The sequence below is a fragment of the Chaetodon auriga genome, chromosome 12 (assembly GCF_051107435.1).
Source record: "Chaetodon auriga isolate fChaAug3 chromosome 12, fChaAug3.hap1, whole genome shotgun sequence".
Taxonomy (NCBI): domain Eukaryota; kingdom Metazoa; phylum Chordata; class Actinopteri; order Chaetodontiformes; family Chaetodontidae; genus Chaetodon; species Chaetodon auriga.
The window spans coordinates 23,068,139-23,086,547 of record NC_135085.1 but is presented as its reverse complement, the minus strand read 5'-3'; the positions used below and the strand labels follow the sequence as shown (position 1 = coordinate 23,086,547).

At 43.8% G+C, this 18,409-nt stretch overlaps 1 protein-coding gene across 4 annotated transcripts in view; it reads left to right on the top strand.

The window, feature by feature from the left end:
- The window catches only part of LOC143328967 (neuropilin-1a-like), a 71,787-nt gene that overhangs the window by 38,721 nt on the left and 14,657 nt on the right, over nt 1–18,409 (top strand). For all 4 annotated transcript variants that reach the window (XM_076744534.1, XM_076744533.1, XM_076744532.1 and 1 more), the window contains exons 6-10: nt 1,221–1,387; nt 10,136–10,291; nt 11,775–11,919; nt 14,684–14,859; nt 14,972–15,127. In XM_076744534.1, the coding sequence (XP_076600649.1) occupies nt 1,221–1,387; nt 10,136–10,291; nt 11,775–11,919; nt 14,684–14,859; nt 14,972–15,127 (800 nt within the window). The remainder of the gene's footprint in view (nt 1–1,220; nt 1,388–10,135; nt 10,292–11,774; nt 11,920–14,683; nt 14,860–14,971; nt 15,128–18,409) is intronic.

Sequence of the window (18,409 nt, the reverse complement as noted above, 5' to 3'; positions counted from 1 at the left end):
CAATCCACAGAGGAGCGTGTTCGCCTTTAGTTAGAGTGAAAAACTGAAAATCAGCTGAATTAGAGCTGAATCTACCATAACATGAGCAGCAATATGAAGAGCTACCAATGCCATTTGTTGAAGCTGTGGACATTTTTCAATACTTTAGATAAATTAATTGATTATGACCAGAATAATTACTGGTGGTGGTTTGAAAAGCCGTTTGTTAAAAGTGAGTTTCACAAGCTATCAAGTCATTCTTGATGGATGTCGAAATGTAAATATACAGTGAGGACAAGGCTGTGACATGTTTTTGATAGTTTTGATTTGTGTCCATCACATTGGATTTGAAACAATAACTCTGAACTTAAAATACTGTCTGAGAGTATTTAATATTCATAGTATTATTATTATTATTGTATTATACTAGCCAATCAAGACCTTCCATGAAACATAACAGTGTGTTGTTTCAGAAGTTTAAGTGAAATTCGGTGACAGTTTTGCAGTTTTCAGTGGGTTTGTGCGTGGGATCAGTGTGTAAGGATACTACACAAAAGTGCCGCCGCAGGAGCTGTTTGAAATGACTCCTTCACTGCAGTGACGGACTGACCAGCAGGGAGCCGGGACAGACACTTTACAACGTCTGGGTGACAATCACAGTGCTCACTTGTCTTTCTGCCTGAGTCAGAGACAAAAAGAGCTTTTTTCCAACACAGACTGATGACTTTAGAGGGTTTTTTAGAATCCCAGTTCCTGAGTTCAGTGGTAAATTCATCCATTAACAAAATGAACAAAATACTCAAAGTCAGTTCATCCAGCTAATGATGTGAGTAATAAACTTTCTGAGTCATATTAAAGGAGTTGCTCCCTCTACAGTTGTCTAAAATGGGGAAATTAGCTCTAGAGACCAAAACAGTTTTTTGTGTCAGGCTGTAAACATGTTTACTTCTGCTGTGAAGTTTTAATATGGGGGTCTATGGGGACTGACTCACTTCTGGAACCAGCCTAAAGTGGCCGTTAGAGGAACTGCAGTTTTCAGCACTTCACGTTCGCTTCGTTTTTCAGCCGCAGATGTTGCGACAGTCGATATGGTGGTTTTTTTTGGTCACTGACAATCGATCGACTCGGCCGTTTAGGTTTGAGGACGTGTTGGTTCAAACTGTTCATTCACTCAGGCAGTAAGTTTTAGGTCTGGTGTTGTTTTTGAACTCTTGTTAATGGAGTTTTTCTGTCTTTGCCAGGTTTTCTCTGTATGGAGTCACTGGGCATGGAGTCGGGGGAAATTTCCTCCGAGCAGATCACCGCCTCCTCCCAGTATAACTCCAACTGGTCCCCTGAACGCTCGCGTCTCAACTACCAGGAGAACGGCTGGACGCCGTCAGATGACACGGTCAGGGAGTGGATCCAGGTCAGTGACGCTTGGTTACGTTAGAAGTCGAGGGAGGATTCTTGAGGTCAAGTTTCGATTCAGAAAAAGTGAAATTATGTCACACTGGTCCTCGTTCCAGAGTCTGATCTCAAAACCTACGTATGCTCATTCACTCAACGGTGTTCCTCAGTTTGAACTTGTTCCGCTGAGATCTTGCTCACATCTGGTCTGAATATTGTTCACTCATTTGTAGCACTTCTCTGCACGTTATAGGGACACAGAGGGGAAAAAGAAATAAGCCAGCATGCATTATTTATTGAAATGTGCCTCTGCAGCACAGTTGACATTTCTCGTCTTCATTGTGGAATCTGACGTATCAGCCTACGATCACTGACTGTGGACCCAGAGCAGCTCATTGTTTAATTTCTTTGAACGTGTTCGATATCTTTTGCAGCTGTAGAGGTTTGAGAGGAAGAGGTGCAGACCTGCTGGCTCCACACAACAAACTGGGTCTGTTTCAGGCTGCGTTTCAATCATTTAAACCAAGCATGTTTCATTCAGTGTTTTCAAACTCTGGAGCTTTTCCTACTTTTGTTCAGTCAGGATGCAACGCTTCTGTCACCAAACCCAAAAATGAGACTTTCCATCATCTATTATGAGGTTAAAGATTATATAAATGGTATTATACTGTATATGTAGTGATTTTGAAACGCACATACAGTACAGTGTTGTCTTTTATCATGTTACAGCCACATTCATAATCTTTAGGCCTGCAGCATTGCAGCGTGTTCAGCAGCAGTTTCTTGCCAAATGTTTAGTGAGACATTATTAAGAGACTCAAAGACACTATTGTTTTATGTATGCTGCTTCAGTACCACAGTATGATGTGGGTTACATGAATTTCACAGTCAGAAGCTGAGACAACCGTTAGCTTAATGCTACTCTGTTAAGCTAAAGGGGAAACCTTTGGTCAAACCACAGTCTGACCTATGTTACAGGAAGTACAACCTGATTTGTTTGGATTCTTCTTGGTGCCAAATCATCAGACCTGACAGGATGATTAGTCACTAACACTGTAGGTGCTTATGAGTCATTTATAATTGGGCTTCGTAAACAGGCATCTACTTTTCCTAATATGGTTTGGTCTGAAGAAAATAGTTCTACGTGAGATCGCCCCCTCAGCCAGACCTGTAAGATGCAGCTGGAGTCCAGGACTGTCCCATTGTCCAGGACAGGAACTCATAGAGGAAGACACACAATGCCTCTCGCAGTAAGAACAGACCCTTACTTCCTTCCCATGGGGGCTACAACAGGAAGTAGACAGGAAGACGGCTTCGCTGCTGGATTAGTAGTAGTGGCACTCTATTGTCTGTCAGGGGACTTCTTTTAGCTACTGGGCCACAGCTGAGCCCTCTGGGATGTAATGATATGAAGAGCAGTGTTTTAGTAGAAGTTAATGGGCTTGGAGAGCCTGAATTTAAAGTCCAATACGCTTAAAATGTGCAGTATACGTTTTGCACAAGTTATGCTAATTTAGCAACGATGTCCTTGTGCTATAAGCTGTTTTCTAAAAGGAAGTGTTTCTTCTACAAGTTAAACAGGGAACACTGGAGATTTAGTGTTTTTATGAACATATCAAACCCGTCTTCATCACTATGTGTAGATTTAGGCATGTACTCACACAGGGATGCTTTCACTACTTTCCTGCCAGCCAAAGCTAAAATCTCCCATCCAGCATTTCCAATCAACACATTTTGGTTTCACGCGATAGACGAGCACAGTCAGAGTGCGCTCACCCTGTTGCTCGTCTGTAGGAGGACTGTAAAGTCAAGTAAAGACGACCGATTTGGAGCTCATGCAGTAGCCGACGCTCTTCATCTATAATCTGTAATCATAGCAGCAGAGCAGGATTACCGACCAGGTGAAGCAGGCAGCCAATCCTGGGTTGGTTTGTGGGAATGGTCCCATTGTTTGCATTGTCTTATTAAAAATTCATTGTAATGGTTTTTGCAATCAGTCAGATGATCACAAACTAACTGACACACGGTGAAGCTGGAGCCTTGGGGGCCCCTTTGGTGCCTGAGGTCTGCCCACCTGATGGGATGTAGCCATGTTTTTTAATCCCCTTACTGGCACTTGACAGCATTTCTCATGTTTTATGAAACACCTGGAACAGCTTGCTGAGCGTGGATGTGTCCTCTCAGTGACACTCTGCTCGAACACGCTGACTGCAGGAGGTGACGACACTCGCCATTCAGCTCGCCAGTCATGAGATTCGGACCTCCTCGGTCACATGCTCGCTCCCCACGCCCGAGGCTGGATGGTCCAGTTTGGTGTGTGTGGACAGATTCCTGTGTGTGTGCTGTTCAAGTAACGCTTTGTAGGCAATCCCTCCTGAAGAAACAGGAGACCATCCCCCTGCCACAGTGATTTATAGCCTCAGAACCGGTGCTGCTGCCCGCCCCCCGACTCTGTGAGGCCTTTGAGTTATGGCTGGTTGTTTTTGTGAAAAGAATTTTCCATTTTATTTGATTAAGTGTGGTGCGTGGCAAACTCCACACAGCATGGTTTGCCTTACGGCTTTCCATTCATCTTACTTGAGAAGAAAATTATGACTTAGTTAATTCTTGCATGCCTGCCTCCTCCACCGCAAACACCTCTATTATTCATTTAAAGGCATTTATATTTTATTGATACTATTTTCAGGTTACTATTCATAATGTTGTCAGCGTGATGTTACCCAATGGCAGTTTGGATGGGAGCAGACATTGAGCTCATTATCTAGCTTTATGAGAAATCTGTAATCATATTTTGCACTGAAGTGACTCATTTCAACAGCATGTTTGATATTTGCAGTGAAATGCAAAGCCTCCGTATCTATAAACCACATTTTTATGCAAGCAAGGATTGAGCAGAGATGATTAACTGTACAGCAAAAGAAAAACACATAAATTAGCAAAGTAGAAACGTGTGCAAAGTAAAATAAGCTCTAAAAGTAACTTTTAATGTCAAAATTGTAGATCAGCCCACACTTGCAATGACAAAAGGTCATTAAAAAGTTTCTTTTAAAGTAATTAATCAGCAAATTGAATCACACAAATAAAGAGAAGTGCAAAAATTAGCTTCTGTCAACGTTGCATTCAGGCTTCAATTGTACGAATGTGGCTCAGAAGTGGCCGATCGGTGCGTCCTTACAAGCTGCAGTAAATTGACTTGTTATTGAACACCATGATGCAAGCCCAGGAAAGGCTTCCTTCCCCTCTGGACTTCAGGTATTTATAGACGCCCTGCCGTTTGTCTTCAGGATCTCTTTGACGCCACCAGGAAGAAGGCAGCGACACGCATCTGGAGAACACATTTGGGCGGTGTGTGAGCGGAGTGTGTTGTCCGAGCCGGGGCGGGCGGGGGGGCACTGAAAGACAAAAGATCCTCCAGAGAGCGTTAAAGGGTCTCGCTATCCAGAGCAGACCCCTGGAGGAATGCCACAGTGAGCTTCCAAATCCCGGAAATGCCAATAACAGAGAGAAGTCTCAACACAAATCAGACTTATTAACATGGAGACGTGCGCGTGAGGTCATGTCTGAGTTTTCTTGAGCGCATTGGCGGTTGCGGTGAAAGAAGTCGAGCGTCTTTGCCTTGTGCTAATCGTAAATCTGATTCCTCGAGCAGTGAAAGAGGAGCGGCAGAGACGTGCTGAAGTGGGAACTGTGTCATTCACCAAAGAATATAAAGCCTCAAAACCAAGAAGATCTCATTAGTCTGATGTTCACTTTGGAAAGAAACCTAAAAGGAAATATTTCAACAGTGAAAACAGAATTCTTCCTTCTTTTTCAGAAATGCCAAGGAGTCATTTTTAAATGCTGTAACGAGGTTTTAAGAGCCCAGCGCTTCCAAAAGTCACTCAGCAGATACGCCGCTAACGAAAACACGACTGAGTCATTTTTCCAAATGATTTTAAATGACCGTACCAATGTTTATGCAAGTTTTAGCTCTTTAATTAGCTGTGCATTCATGTTTTTTTGTTTTAGTAGCAGGGTTGTCTAATTAGTGTGTTGCATTTTTTGGCATGAAAACCTCAAGTCGGCAAAAAGAAAGTGTTTCGGAAGAAGAAGTCCCACTTTCTTATTGGAAATGTGTCCTTTTGGAAGGTTTTTTCAAGGTTTGTAAGGTAGAAAAGTCACCAAACAGATGCATTATCCCTGATTGAAATGGGTCTACTGTGCTTGATTACGGCTGCGTCCCCTCGTTGGACAAACAGTTGACCAAACAAAACCAACGTAGGATGAAGAATTCAGCTGTCGTCTTCATAAACAGCCACTGCGGCTATCTACCCTGCTAGCTACATCCATGAAAAATAGCAACAGAAAAATGGCGACAAACTCAGAAAAGACTTGCAGAAATCATAAAAAATATTTTAATCACACTTCTCATTATCAATTTGGAAACCAAACCAAAAAAAAAAAAAAAAATTATTAGACTTAACAAAATGTAAACGTGCACATTGATGCACATCGATGCATCGACTGCGCTTTGTGAAGTAAACACTAAAACCTCAGATGAGAAGTGAGTGACTGAGCCTCTTTCTTTTACTGTCACTGCTAAAGCAGTATCCTGTTTTGGCAGGAAGTAGCGGCGTTTTCTGTTAAATCTCATTTAGCCACACTTGACTGAATTATGTCCCCTTCCTGCAGTTTGTTCCCGTCATTAAAAAGCTCTGAGTGTGACTATTTTCCATGGCATGAACGTAGGCGCTGCCAAGTGTTGAGTAATTAGAAGATGGGAGAGCAATTAGCTGTAGTCATTTGATGGAGGAAGTGTGGAGCTTTGACCGGCGGCTGCAGGAAACGTACCGACTGACCGATGGCGAGACTCGTCCTGTTTGAAGCCGGGCAACTTCACCAACTCCAGTTTGCTGGTCAAACTCCGTTATGCGTTCAGCTTTATGTGCACAATTGTGACAGTGAACGGAAAAAGTCACAAGTTTTCTGAGCTAAAGCAGAATTTAGATTAGCAGCTCCTTCATCAGTATGTGTGAAATAATTGGAAAATACAAATATCAGGTCAGTGTCAGTGTTTTATTTTTGCCAATTGAGATATTAAAAGATTAAAATGGACATTACAATGTCCTTAAACCAAGGGGATGTCCTGAAGTTCATCGCTTCGTCAGACAGTCGACAGTCGACAGTGCTGCATTTCAGTCAAAGCTAAACAAGCTAAAATGGTTGGAAACCACTTTACTTCATTTCTCAACTCTTGATGCTGCAGTGAACAACAGAAAAGATCCTGCAGCTTGTAAACCTACCATACATAGTGCCTTTGTTGCACACATATAGAGGATTCATCTCGTGGGAATTTAGATCAGAAGGCAGCTGGGAAACGCCGGCGAGCGATCCCACGAAACGTCGTTTCCCAGGGGTCTCGCTGTCAGTCTCAGAGCCCACACGGACCCACGAGAAGCTTCTGCTCTCTTCCCTTTTCCTGAAAAAGCAACAGCGGGAGAAGTTAAATAATGGCCTCTGGTCCCTTCCCATGTACAGTATCATAGTGGCAGCGTCTCTTTGGTAGTATAATTACACAGCATGTATTACAGGCATCCCACATACTGAAGCGCTGTGTATTTTGGTATGCAACTGATCATTTCCAAACTCAACAAACAAGCAATTTTGTTTAGCTGAAGTGGAATTAAATGCAAGTCAAATGGAGTGTCTGCTCATTTAATACAGTTGTAAAAATAAATGGATTCCTCTTCATGCTTTAATGCACTTCGGAGGAACTTGATGCGATAACTAGAAACGGAGCTGCTTTCTGTCTTGAAGTGTTCATAGTTGTAGTATTTGTGGACAGTGTTCTCATGTGAATGGCTGATTTCAAAGACCACTGTTAAGGCTTTCTGTTATCGCCGCTGCTGCTCTCTTTGATGGTAATTATCTTTCTATTAATCTGCTTTTATCTTTTTCTATTCGAGCACTTTGAACGGCCGTGTTTCTGGACGCTTCTTAGCTGCAGTGAGATAAAATGCCTCGGCCATCTGAACGAGCCGTTTTATCTGTTTTTTAGCCCTTAGATCATGATTTCATGAGAAGTAAAGCCACAACATATGATAACTTAATTTCACTTGGAGGTACTTATTTTAAGAACTGCTTTGAACAAGTGAAACTGCTCGTGAAAAAAGGACGATCGTGCTTATTTATTTAAAAAAAAAATCAAGTTACACTTTGATCTCCTTTCGTCAGATTCTGCTTCAAACAGAAATAAAGTTTAAAACACTTTAAAAAAGCACGTTTTATAATGTGCTGTCAGCGAGTTTGTTGGCTTTACCAGGCAGGTTTTCCCAACTCATTCAGACACAAGACAATGCGTTTAGTGGGTCTAGTCGTACAATCAAAGTGGGAAATTCCCCTCAGCCACCAGAGACGTGTTGGCTATTTTAAGTTGTGGCGGCTAATTGCCTTGTTTTAGCAGATAACTGTCATGCTCTGCAGGGTTTTTGGGGATTAAAAACTAGCTGATTGTCGGGAAAAAAAAGAGCTAAATGGCAGCTGGAGGTTGAGTGACGCCAGTCTGCATAACTTTGAATAAAGGTTAGTAATAAAGGAGTACTGAAGACAATAATCTGACAGAACTGTGCTGCAGATAACCTCTACTCTTTGAGCTTTATGTCTGCAGGCTCTATTGATTTTGTACCAGTTTATGTGCAGACTGTCGTGCTGTTAAGCAGCCGTACAGTCCAGCTAAGGCCAGAAGCGACTGACTTTCCACATGTGTGACGTGGAAACCTGAACATAGTTAGTTCTGCTTGATTTGTGTGTTTGTTTTTTGCCTGAGAACTCATCGTTTTTCTGTATCTAACTTTTTTGTTTTGGCCATATTATGAGCTCAATTAGTAACACAAGTCATGACAACAACCTTGTTGTCATCAGCTCGTCTGCTGGAGTTTGTTTGGGTTTATTTCTGACATTTTGACCCGAACCTCTGACATTTTGCTTGTTTGTTGTCCTCTCCACAGTCAGATGAGAGCGTGATAACTGTTTGTTTGTCAGCACAGACATGCAGGACATGTTACGCCTAGCTTAGCACAAAGACTGGATGCAGATAGAAACTGTTAGCCTCGTTCTATCAAAGGTTAAAGGTTAGGTTTTCCCACTTGTAATGTTTCATCAAGTTGGGGAGGTAGCCACGAATCCAAGAATCATAGGGTAAAAAAAGCAGTATGTAAGTTTTGATAGAGCTAGGCTAGCAGTTTCCCCCTGTGCACAGTGTACTATGCAGCCATTATTTAGTCCTCAGTCATTCACAGTCTGCGAACACAACACACACACACACACACACACCACAGGTCACACAATAGTCATTAGAGATGCGGGTGAACAACCGTTAAATTGATCCTGAGCTGGTTCCCACACACTCACACACTCAGTATCCCAGAAAACAGACTCTTCAGAAGATCCTAGTGGATCAGCAGCTCTCAGTGCACCCCTGACTCAACAGGCCCGAATTTAACACCTAAACCGCATGTCACGCTTCATCCCTCTCCACAAGAAGGCTGTTTTGTTGAGAAAACTCATCGCACGTAACCGCATTAAGTCAAAATCGATGAGTGGAACAGAGGGAATCACCGAGGCTCCTGAAAAACATTCACGTCTCCACATTTTTCTCTCCTTTACTGTAAATTTTCGATCAGAAAACACTTCAGGGTTTCACACCGCAGCCACAATGGAAACTAAAATGATCAAGAGGATTTTAGGCTGTCAGCACCTCATCTCACCAGGTTTAAGTGGATATCTGAAGCGAGCGTGATTAAGAAGAGCACTCATGACTTACAGCACTTGTCAGCAGTTTGGCGGTGGAGTATACGGACTGCATAATGCTCCTGTGAAGGTCTTTGTTACGTGATAGAGAGGCGGGCGTCTTAACAAACGGGGCTGGAGATCTCTCCAGCGTCCTGCTCTGATTTTTCACTGTCTACTTATGGACGGATCGCAGTATAATTAATGAGATCTGAGCCTCTTGTTTCCCATATGCTTCAAGTGAAACACGGTGCAAGACAGTTGCTTAACACTTAAGCTCTTCACGCATAAATTGGTGCTTTAACTTAAAATTATATTCTATATAATTAGATTTTTTTTTCTAAGGCCCCAGAAGAAAGTCCAAAAGAGGAATCCTGTTCAGCAGAAATGGTGCTTCTTGTTTGACGCTTTAAGATCTGCCCAGAAAAACAATCTTATGCTCGAGTATCAGCCTGTAAAATCCCAAACTTTTGCATTTTCAGACGTTCATTTCCTTTCTGAAGTGCTTTTTGACAAGAGGGGAAAGCCTTTTCACAAACCGATGCACCCCCACAGGCGTCATTTTCCAGAAAATGTTTGCTAACGCCACTTCAGAGTGTCGTTAGCTGATCGTTTATCCATTACTTTTACTTTTTCACCTTTTTCCCATCACTTATAACTATTTCAACTGTTAATCTAAAACAGCCAATTAGCATTTCTTTATTACTTTTAGCTAACTTTCACATTTAGGAAACTACTTGAAGTGTTTATTCAGTACTTTTGTGCACCACTTACGGCTATCTGTAACTACTTCATTCACATACATCATGCAGTTTTCAGGTGTTACAGCTGACTTGATGTAGATATGTGTGTGTAAATCAAATAGTAAAGGAACTCTCTCTCTCTCTCTCTCTCTCTCTCTCTCTCTCTCTCTCTCTCTCTCTCTCTCTCTCTCTCTCTCTCTCTCTCGTCCTGTCTGGATTTTTCCGTTGACCTGTCTTTGTACTTGCTGTGTTTCCAGGTGGATTTGGGATTTCTCCGATTCGTCACCGCCGTCGGGACGCAGGGAGCGATCTCAAAGGAGACCAAGAAGCACTACTACGTTCGCTCGTACAAAGTGGACCTGAGCTCCACCGGAGAGGACTGGGTGACCGTGAAGGAGGGCTCAAAGCAGAAGGTACTGATGAGTCATTGATTCTGTAACAGCGCAGAGCAATCGGATATTGATGAGCAGCGAGGGACTCTGTATTCTAATCAATGGGGACAGAAGTGTGGGTGGCTGAATCAATGTTTTCCAAGGCTGACAGCGTTTGGCAGCATCGCTAATCAGAGCCTTGACTGAAATGAGTGCTCAAGACCCCACTTGTCTCATCACAATCCATGACTTGACAAAAACACGAGTCTAGAAGTTGTTTTAGGGACACTGACGCTGAGTTTCAGGGTTCAAGTGCAAGCAACAATCACTCCAGGGTGCTAAAGTCTCATGTAGCACAGCCTCATTATGCCAGTGTTGGTCAAACCAGATTCCTCTTAAACTGCAGCGTGAATCTCTTGCAGGAAATTCACGGTCAGCTGATCATTACACCCGTTATGCAGCATTTCATCCACTTTGAATAATGGCATAGATTTGTGCCAGATGAATATAATGTAGGCTTCTGTCAGACAGAAAATAGCCTGAAAGCTCTGTAATAAAAAAGCTTTGTGACCACTTGTTGCTGCAAACAACGCTGCAGCTGAAGCTCTTATGTGCGTCAATACAGTGTTTAGACACACTGTAGTCATGTGCAACCTCCAGACAGAAAATCATTTCAGACACGTTGGGCAGCGGAGGAGCAGGAGCAGCACAAGTACTGACTGCTAATGATAATATCAGAGGAGTAGCAGCTACAAAATGGTACTGCAGTTTTTGCTGTGATAGTACTTATAGTGGAGGCAATAGTAGTAGCCGCAGCAGCAGTAGTACTTCACACAATTGTGACAAATACTTTGCACAATTGTACCTTTTGTTAAAACAGTATCTCGAGTAGTAGAAGTAGTAGTAGTAGTAGTATTGGTGTCAGTGGCAGAGGTGGTCACAGTGTAGAAGTAGTGGTGATAATACCTGAAGTAGTAGTAGTACCAGCATTTCATTCAAAAGCAGTAGAAGTAGTGACTCACAAGGTATATCCTGTATCAGTGGTAATAGTAGTCGTAGTAGTAGTAGTAGTGCAGTTGTACTGGTGGTGGCAATACATGTGTAGCAGCAGTAATGGCATTTGCTTCAGGAGGAATAGCAGCAATTATGGCAATACCAGTCAAGTAGTAGCAGCAGTAACAGTAGTAGTAATAGTAGTGGCACTAGTAGTAAAAGCAGTAGTAGTAATAGCATTTGTATTTTTTGTATTAGTAGTGGGGTAGTATTGACAATGTTAGTCAAAGCAGTGGTAGTAGAAGTAGTCATAGTAGTAATAATTATATTAGTAGTAGTAGGAGTACTGTAAGTGAAGGCAGTGGTAGTAGTAATTGTGTAATAGTAGTTGCAGCAGTAGTGGCAGTGTTGGCTCAGCAGTAATCGTCATAGTGGTAGTACGAGCAGTAGTAGAAGTAATAGTAGTAGCAGTACTTCATTGGCAGAAGTAACGAAGTACCCGAAGTGATTATCTGTATTTTCTCCTCTTCAGATCTTCCAGGGGAACCACAACCCGACAGACGAGGTTCGCGCCTTCCTCCCCAAACAGACGCTGGCGCGTTACGTCCGCATCCGGCCCCTTTCGTGGGAGCAGGGCATCTGCATGCGCTTCGAGATCTACGGCTGCAGGACTTCAGGTACCGTCCGCAAACTCTTCGCTTCCTGTTAGCGCTGCAGTCCGCACACGTTTGTACATTTCATTCTGAAATTTCACACGTTTTCTTTCCTAATTAACTTTCCCCATCACCGCGGGATTATTGATTTCCTTTAATGAAGTGTAAATCGGATCTAATCTAACGTACGTGTATGCAGTGTGGGCACGGCTCACCCCCACGCTCATTTCATTTCTTTCTTTTCATTTTCTGAGTTATTACTAAACACCACAGAGGGACAGAACTTGCCAGCTCACTTTTTCCATAATTATCATTTCAAAATGTTCTTTTACAGGCGTGATCGTAAAGGTGGGATGCCTTTTTAGAAACACTAAATGTGTCATAAGGGAGTAAACAAAGTGATGTGAGGACCTCGTGTGAAAGGACTTGAACTCTGAGGAAACGAGTGAAAGTTTCACCCGCTTTTCGGCGCTGGACGGCGCTCCTTTTCGGACCATAAACTCTCCTTTTAATAACGTTTTCTCATTTTTGCACATCGTGAATCAAACTAACATCTTTTTGGCTGCCGGATGAGAATCTCCTGCTGCTCTCTGTTGATTTAAAATAATCACCGCTTCCAAGGCGAGCGCAAACTCCCACAGAAGGACACCGTTATTCATTACAGAGGAGCAGAGGAAAATCATCCTGCCTCATTACTCATCCTCTAACATTATATAAACCTTAGTCCTTGATGTGCTACAAGCAACTCTCAGTAGGAGGGCTCCATAAAGTAGATATTAGGCTCTTACTCATAGGAGAACAGGCCGCGGAGTGCTAGACAGGTGATTCAGGAGATATAATGACACAGCTGGGAGACTGGGAGAGTGTGTGTGTGTGTGTGTGTGTGTGTGTGTGTGTGTGTGTGTGTGTGTGTGTGTGTGTGTGTGTGTGTGTGTGTGTGTGTGTGTGTGTGTGCAGGTGCTGAACAGAACCCGTAACCTTAAACTTCATCCTGGTCTTGATTTAGATTTAATTAAATTTCCGTAGTTAATCCTAAACCAAACTCCAAATGCAAAACATACAATTTAAAGAAGTGATAAAATACACGAGGAGCAAGTTCACTTTGGGCCAGTTAGCCTGTTTCTTCCATCCCTGTGAGGACGTTTGCTACTGATGAGCTCAGAAACACAAGAACACACACACAGTCCTGGCGGGGGGGCGGGGGGGGGGGTCCATAAAGACCAGGGTAGCTGTAAATTCACATTATGGAGGAATTTACATCCTCGGGAGCTGTTGTTAAGCACCGGATGAGACTCCGGAAGCATTTATCAAATTCAAATATCACACTGAGAGCTCGAGTGTTCGAGCCCGGATATTAGATCCAGCTTGTTGTGGATAATGGATTTAACTTGGCTCACAGTGACCAGACCATTGTGTCCACATATTTTAGAGTTTCATTAAGTTTTCTAATTCTGAGAAAACTAAACGCACAGCTTAAGTCTGTCAATTATCCGGCAGTTATCTCTTCTCCTAATGCTCGAGCAGCACTGGAGAAAGCAGACCGGCCTGGTTGCTCAACAGATTGTCTGATAGCCTGAAGGCCACATGTAGCCTCCCCTTCGACAGGCGAGTCTGTCGGTGTCATGAGACGAGACTTTGAACCTCCAACACTTGCCAAGGACTCTGCTACCAGCTGCCTCTCGGCTTCTGACAGCGTGGACTCGTGCAACTCTCAGACGGGCAAGCAAAAAGTACATACTCCACATTGCAGTAGTTGTAGCCGACGTTCACGCTGACAGCAGCCTGCATTAAAAATCACCCAAATGACTGAGTGTATGTGAAGGCTTCACTCGTGCTGCAGAATATGAATTATGAGCTTTTCCTTTCCTACTTTTCAGTTTTCTTATTTGAATCAAGGCTCTAAGTATAAAGGCAGAGTGTGTTTTGGGTGTTATTGGTTATTTTGGGTGTATAAATAATTGGCTTGACTTGATTCTGGAAGTCCAGTCTGAGAAACACATCCTGGCCCTACTTCGCCCAATCAAACCCATGCGAGCACACATTCCTGGTGGATGAGTTGGTAACATTAACAGTGTTTTCCTGTTTCGCCCGTGATAACTTTCCAGAGTTGCAGAGTCCCTCCTCAGAATATCATAAACCACCGTGTGGTGTTCTGGCATTTCGTAATCCTTCAACCTGATGGATCTGCTACTCAAACTGGACTTGCTGGGTCATATTTCATCGTCTCGCTGGTACCTGAAGCAGCGCAGCCCTTTGAATTTTGTCTAACTGGCTGTTTTCATCCTGAACACCCACTAAGAAGGCTGCGTGTTTTGACGCAGTGCTGCTGTCGGTCTGAGCACGGCCTTCGTAGCAGTAGGTGAATGATATAAAACCCGTGTGTGCAGACCTCCTGTGCAGTGTAAACAGAGCCATGTCTGCTGTGCATGGCTGCGTTCACTGTGGCGTATCGAGCAGTCACATGGTGCTGCTAGTTTTATTTGTGGTAATAACAGCAGAGCTACAAGTCATCAACAATAGTCAGTGAATCGGTGCTCATACACGCTTATACGCACAAAAAGCTGCATCCCTCCATGTTCAGTTCAGACTCATCCTACAGATGATAAATGAGTCTTTGGTGTTTTGACTCTTGAGTTTAAACACTGCAGCAGCGCCCGCGGGGCATCAACTAAAACCGCTGACTAAAGCGGTGACGAGATAAGGATGACAGTAGCCTTTCTTATCGTACTGTACGCCTTTCAAAAGTTCCTTATCCACGGCCGTTTCCCTCTTCCTTCTCTCTGCACAGACTACCCGTGTTCAGGGATGCTGGGGATGGTGTCAGGTCAGATCTCAGACGCTCAGATCAGCGCCTCGTCGTACTCCGACCGGGGCTGGGTGGCTGAAAACGCCCGCTTGTTGACGGGGAGATCGGGCTGGACCGGGCAGCAAACCAAGCAGCCCTTCAGAAACGAGTGGCTCCAGGTGGGTTTCAGTGGGGTAACTGGTCAAACGGGGGCCCTGGGATCAGTAATGGGGTTTTTCTCATCACTGCTGTGAAGTCTGCTTGTCAAACCTGTCTCGCCCTCCCTGTCAGGTGGATCTGGGCCAGGACAAGATGGTCAGCGGCGTGGTGATCCAGGGAGGGAAGCACCGCGACAGGAACGTCTTCATGAAGAGGTTTAAGGTGGGCCACAGCCTGGACGGAGAAGAGTGGACCATCGTGAAGGAGGACAACACCACCAAGCCCAAGGTTGGTGCGACGATCTGTTTCTAAGCAGATAAAGCTTTGAGGATGTGAAAGGTCTGACGTGGACTCCATTTCTTTCTCACACTGTATCCACGCTCTCCCTCTCGCTCGGTCTCAGTGTGGCCAGCGCAGATTAACAGAAAGGAAATTACACAGGAGGCAGATAAAAGGTTGTTGACATGAAATAAACCTCCTCTTCCTGTCATGTGTAATTCCTGGAGGCCATCACGCAGACGCTCGACTGGCCGCAGCGCCGCTCCTGGAATGAAACGTTTAGCGCCCAAATTATAGACTGCTCTTCATATGAGCTCTGACTGGGCTGTTTGTTGAATGCTTTACATAAGAAAAGAAGGAGGAAACTGGGTATCAAATGATACGACATGTAGGGCGCAACAAAGGAATACAGGCCAGAGGATGAAGTGTAAGGTTCAGGAAGCGTGGGGAAAAATCAGAGCAGGATTCATTCTGAACGTTTTTCTGTTTATTTATCGGCTCACTGTCTGATTGATTCGCTGTTTGGCTCGCTCACTCAGACTTTGAACGCAGCGTATCAGAGGTCCCATGTGGTCTTATTAACTCCTGCACAGGAAGTTAAACTCGCTGATATCCAGGTGTGGGTGTTAAAGTCATTTGGTTTGTGCTAACGATTCCTCCGTCCGTTACCTTCCAGTGTAAAACTGCGCCTCAATAACGCCCCCAAAAAGTCTGGAATTAACTGAATTAATTGCATTTACTCAACAAAATCCGCCTGAAAGCGATAATCCAGAGGAAAGAATAGACGAGCTGATAAAAACATTAATTTGTTTATCTGAGTCGCCCTCAATTATTACTGTGTGTTTACAGCAATTATGCTTTAAGAGCACCAGGAGTGATTCACCAGATTTACATATTTCTACTTTTTGTGAGCCCACCAGTTTGATTTATGCACAATAACCCTTTTTGACTTCATTATGCTCCTGAAACAAAGCCTACACTCTTGTAAATAGCTGTGAATATATTAGCTGTTTTAGCGTTAATGTCACTTTCCAAACTGAAAAACGTTCTTCTTTAACATTCGTAACCGTCGGCTGGAGCCTTTTTCTCTGCTCTCATGTCTAAAAATGAACATGCATCTCATTGATGTCGCGGTTTGAGCGAACAGAAGAAGAATTGTGCGGTGGGAGTGAATTTTAATGGCACCTGCAGCAGAACATATAAGACATTGCAGTTGTATTGACGGCACAATGAGAGCGATTTAAAGAACATCAGATCCCACCGCCTCCGTCTCGCTCTCTGACCCTTCGCGGTGATTTGACCGACTTTGATTCTGATCCTCAAGAGGAAATTCGCGTCACCGCTTCCAAGGCCGCGCTTCCTCTCCTGGACCGGTCCCGTTGGTGCGACATCCTCCTCTCTGCGCTCCAGATGGCCGGGCGGAGGACGAGGTTGGGCATCAGGCTCCTGCTGATTTACTGCAGGCGGAGTTCTCCACGCTGCTCCGTCCCTTCGCCCTGCCTCTCTGCTCTGTTTCCTGTGTCTTTTTATAAAACCTCTTCAAAGACGAGGCAGGAAGGCTCAGTGAGGCCCTGGCTGGCACATGCATTTACTCACATCTTAGCACACACACACACACTCTACATACTGTATGTGCTCATGCATAAACATGAGTGCAGTCTGTGTATAGAGTGGGAGACTGGCCTGCTGGTTATCCTGAGCATAAATACTGATGAGCGAAGGGACACTCGTGTTTTATAGAGCAAGTGAACGTGTATTACAGAGCTTGTCGAGGAAAACGTCGCTGATGCGCTTCGAATAAGAGCGAATTGTAATTGTCCTGCAGTTCTGTGTCTCAAATCAACTGAAGCTGATAAATCCAGGTTCAAATGGAACTGAACTTTATTTCATTTTGTTATTTATATTATTGATTTTCTTATTTAGCCTGCAGCAGAACTGCATTAACACTGAAAAATAACAAAATGCAGCTCGCTTAAACTTGTTGGTGTTTAAAATTAATGGGTTTATGAGTGTGATGTTAGCACGCCGCCGTCCCACACAGAAACAGAGAAGAAGCAGCTTTGCATGGCTGAACTCAGTTAAATCATTAAAAACGGTTGGAAGCAGCACTTTTCACACAATTCCCCCAAAAAATGGTAGGAAGTTTCCTGGAAAGAGCTTCATGACTTGGCACCAACTTTAGGGGAATATATCAATTTCCTTGAAAGAAAAGCTCAATTTAATCCAAATATAAATACATTTCAGGCTAGTTTGGGCTCAGCTGGCTCCACAAGTAGAATTTATTTTCCCCACAGACATTGTTGGTGATTCACAGTTGGCGCTCTCCTACGGCTCTGTTCAGCATGAAACTGACTCACCAATACAAAAGATTAGTGGCTGCTTTAGAAACATCTGGTTTGTTGATAAGAGGTCGAAGGTACAGGCTCGTGTACACACGAATGACGCAGACGAGGAGCATGTCAGCAGGAATCATCCAATCACAGAGCTCAAACCTCTGTGATGCACACCACCAAAATAGAGCAAAACAAATAGTATAAAGTTGATTTATTCAAAGGAGCATTAAAAAACCATCCATGCACCATGCAGTTCAGCACAGCACACACACACACACACACGCACACACACACACACACACACACCAATGAATAATGCAACCACAGAACTACTGTATTTGTCATGGTGTTAGCATATAGCATCGACCCGAGAGACTTCATCATTTTAATGCACTATCTTTCCTTTCTCGCTGATTTTTTTATGCAAACGGGGCAATGATGTGCTATTTTTTTCATTTAATGTCAACAAAGGTTAATGCTAAAGCGTTAGCAGTCTAGTTAGCATGCGCCAAAGCAGTTCTGCCCGAGCGAAGAGAGCAGCCTGCTTGTGCTTTTGGTTCCCATACAGGCTCAAATCCTGGTGTATTCTTTAAGATCCTGCCTTCTGCACACACGGTCACATCCGAGCTACGCCCGCACACCGCACTGCAGTGATAAATCATGCAGGAGGAAACCTCAGCAGTTCAGACGGGCAGGAGTGCTTTTGGTGTTCGGTGTCCCACCACTTGGCTCCCAGTGTGACGGAAACCATTTTCATGTGTGCTGCTTCCATGTCGGACATATGAAAGGACGGCCTCTGGGTCTGATTTCCTGGCTTTTGCTTTTCTTTCCTCTTTTCATTTTGTTTCGGCTTCTTATCAAACTGACCGACGCTTGATCAGAAGCAGACGTTGCATCAGAACAGTAAACCTTATTGTTTGTTTTATGTCTGTTCGGCGCCGTGGACGGGATTTACACC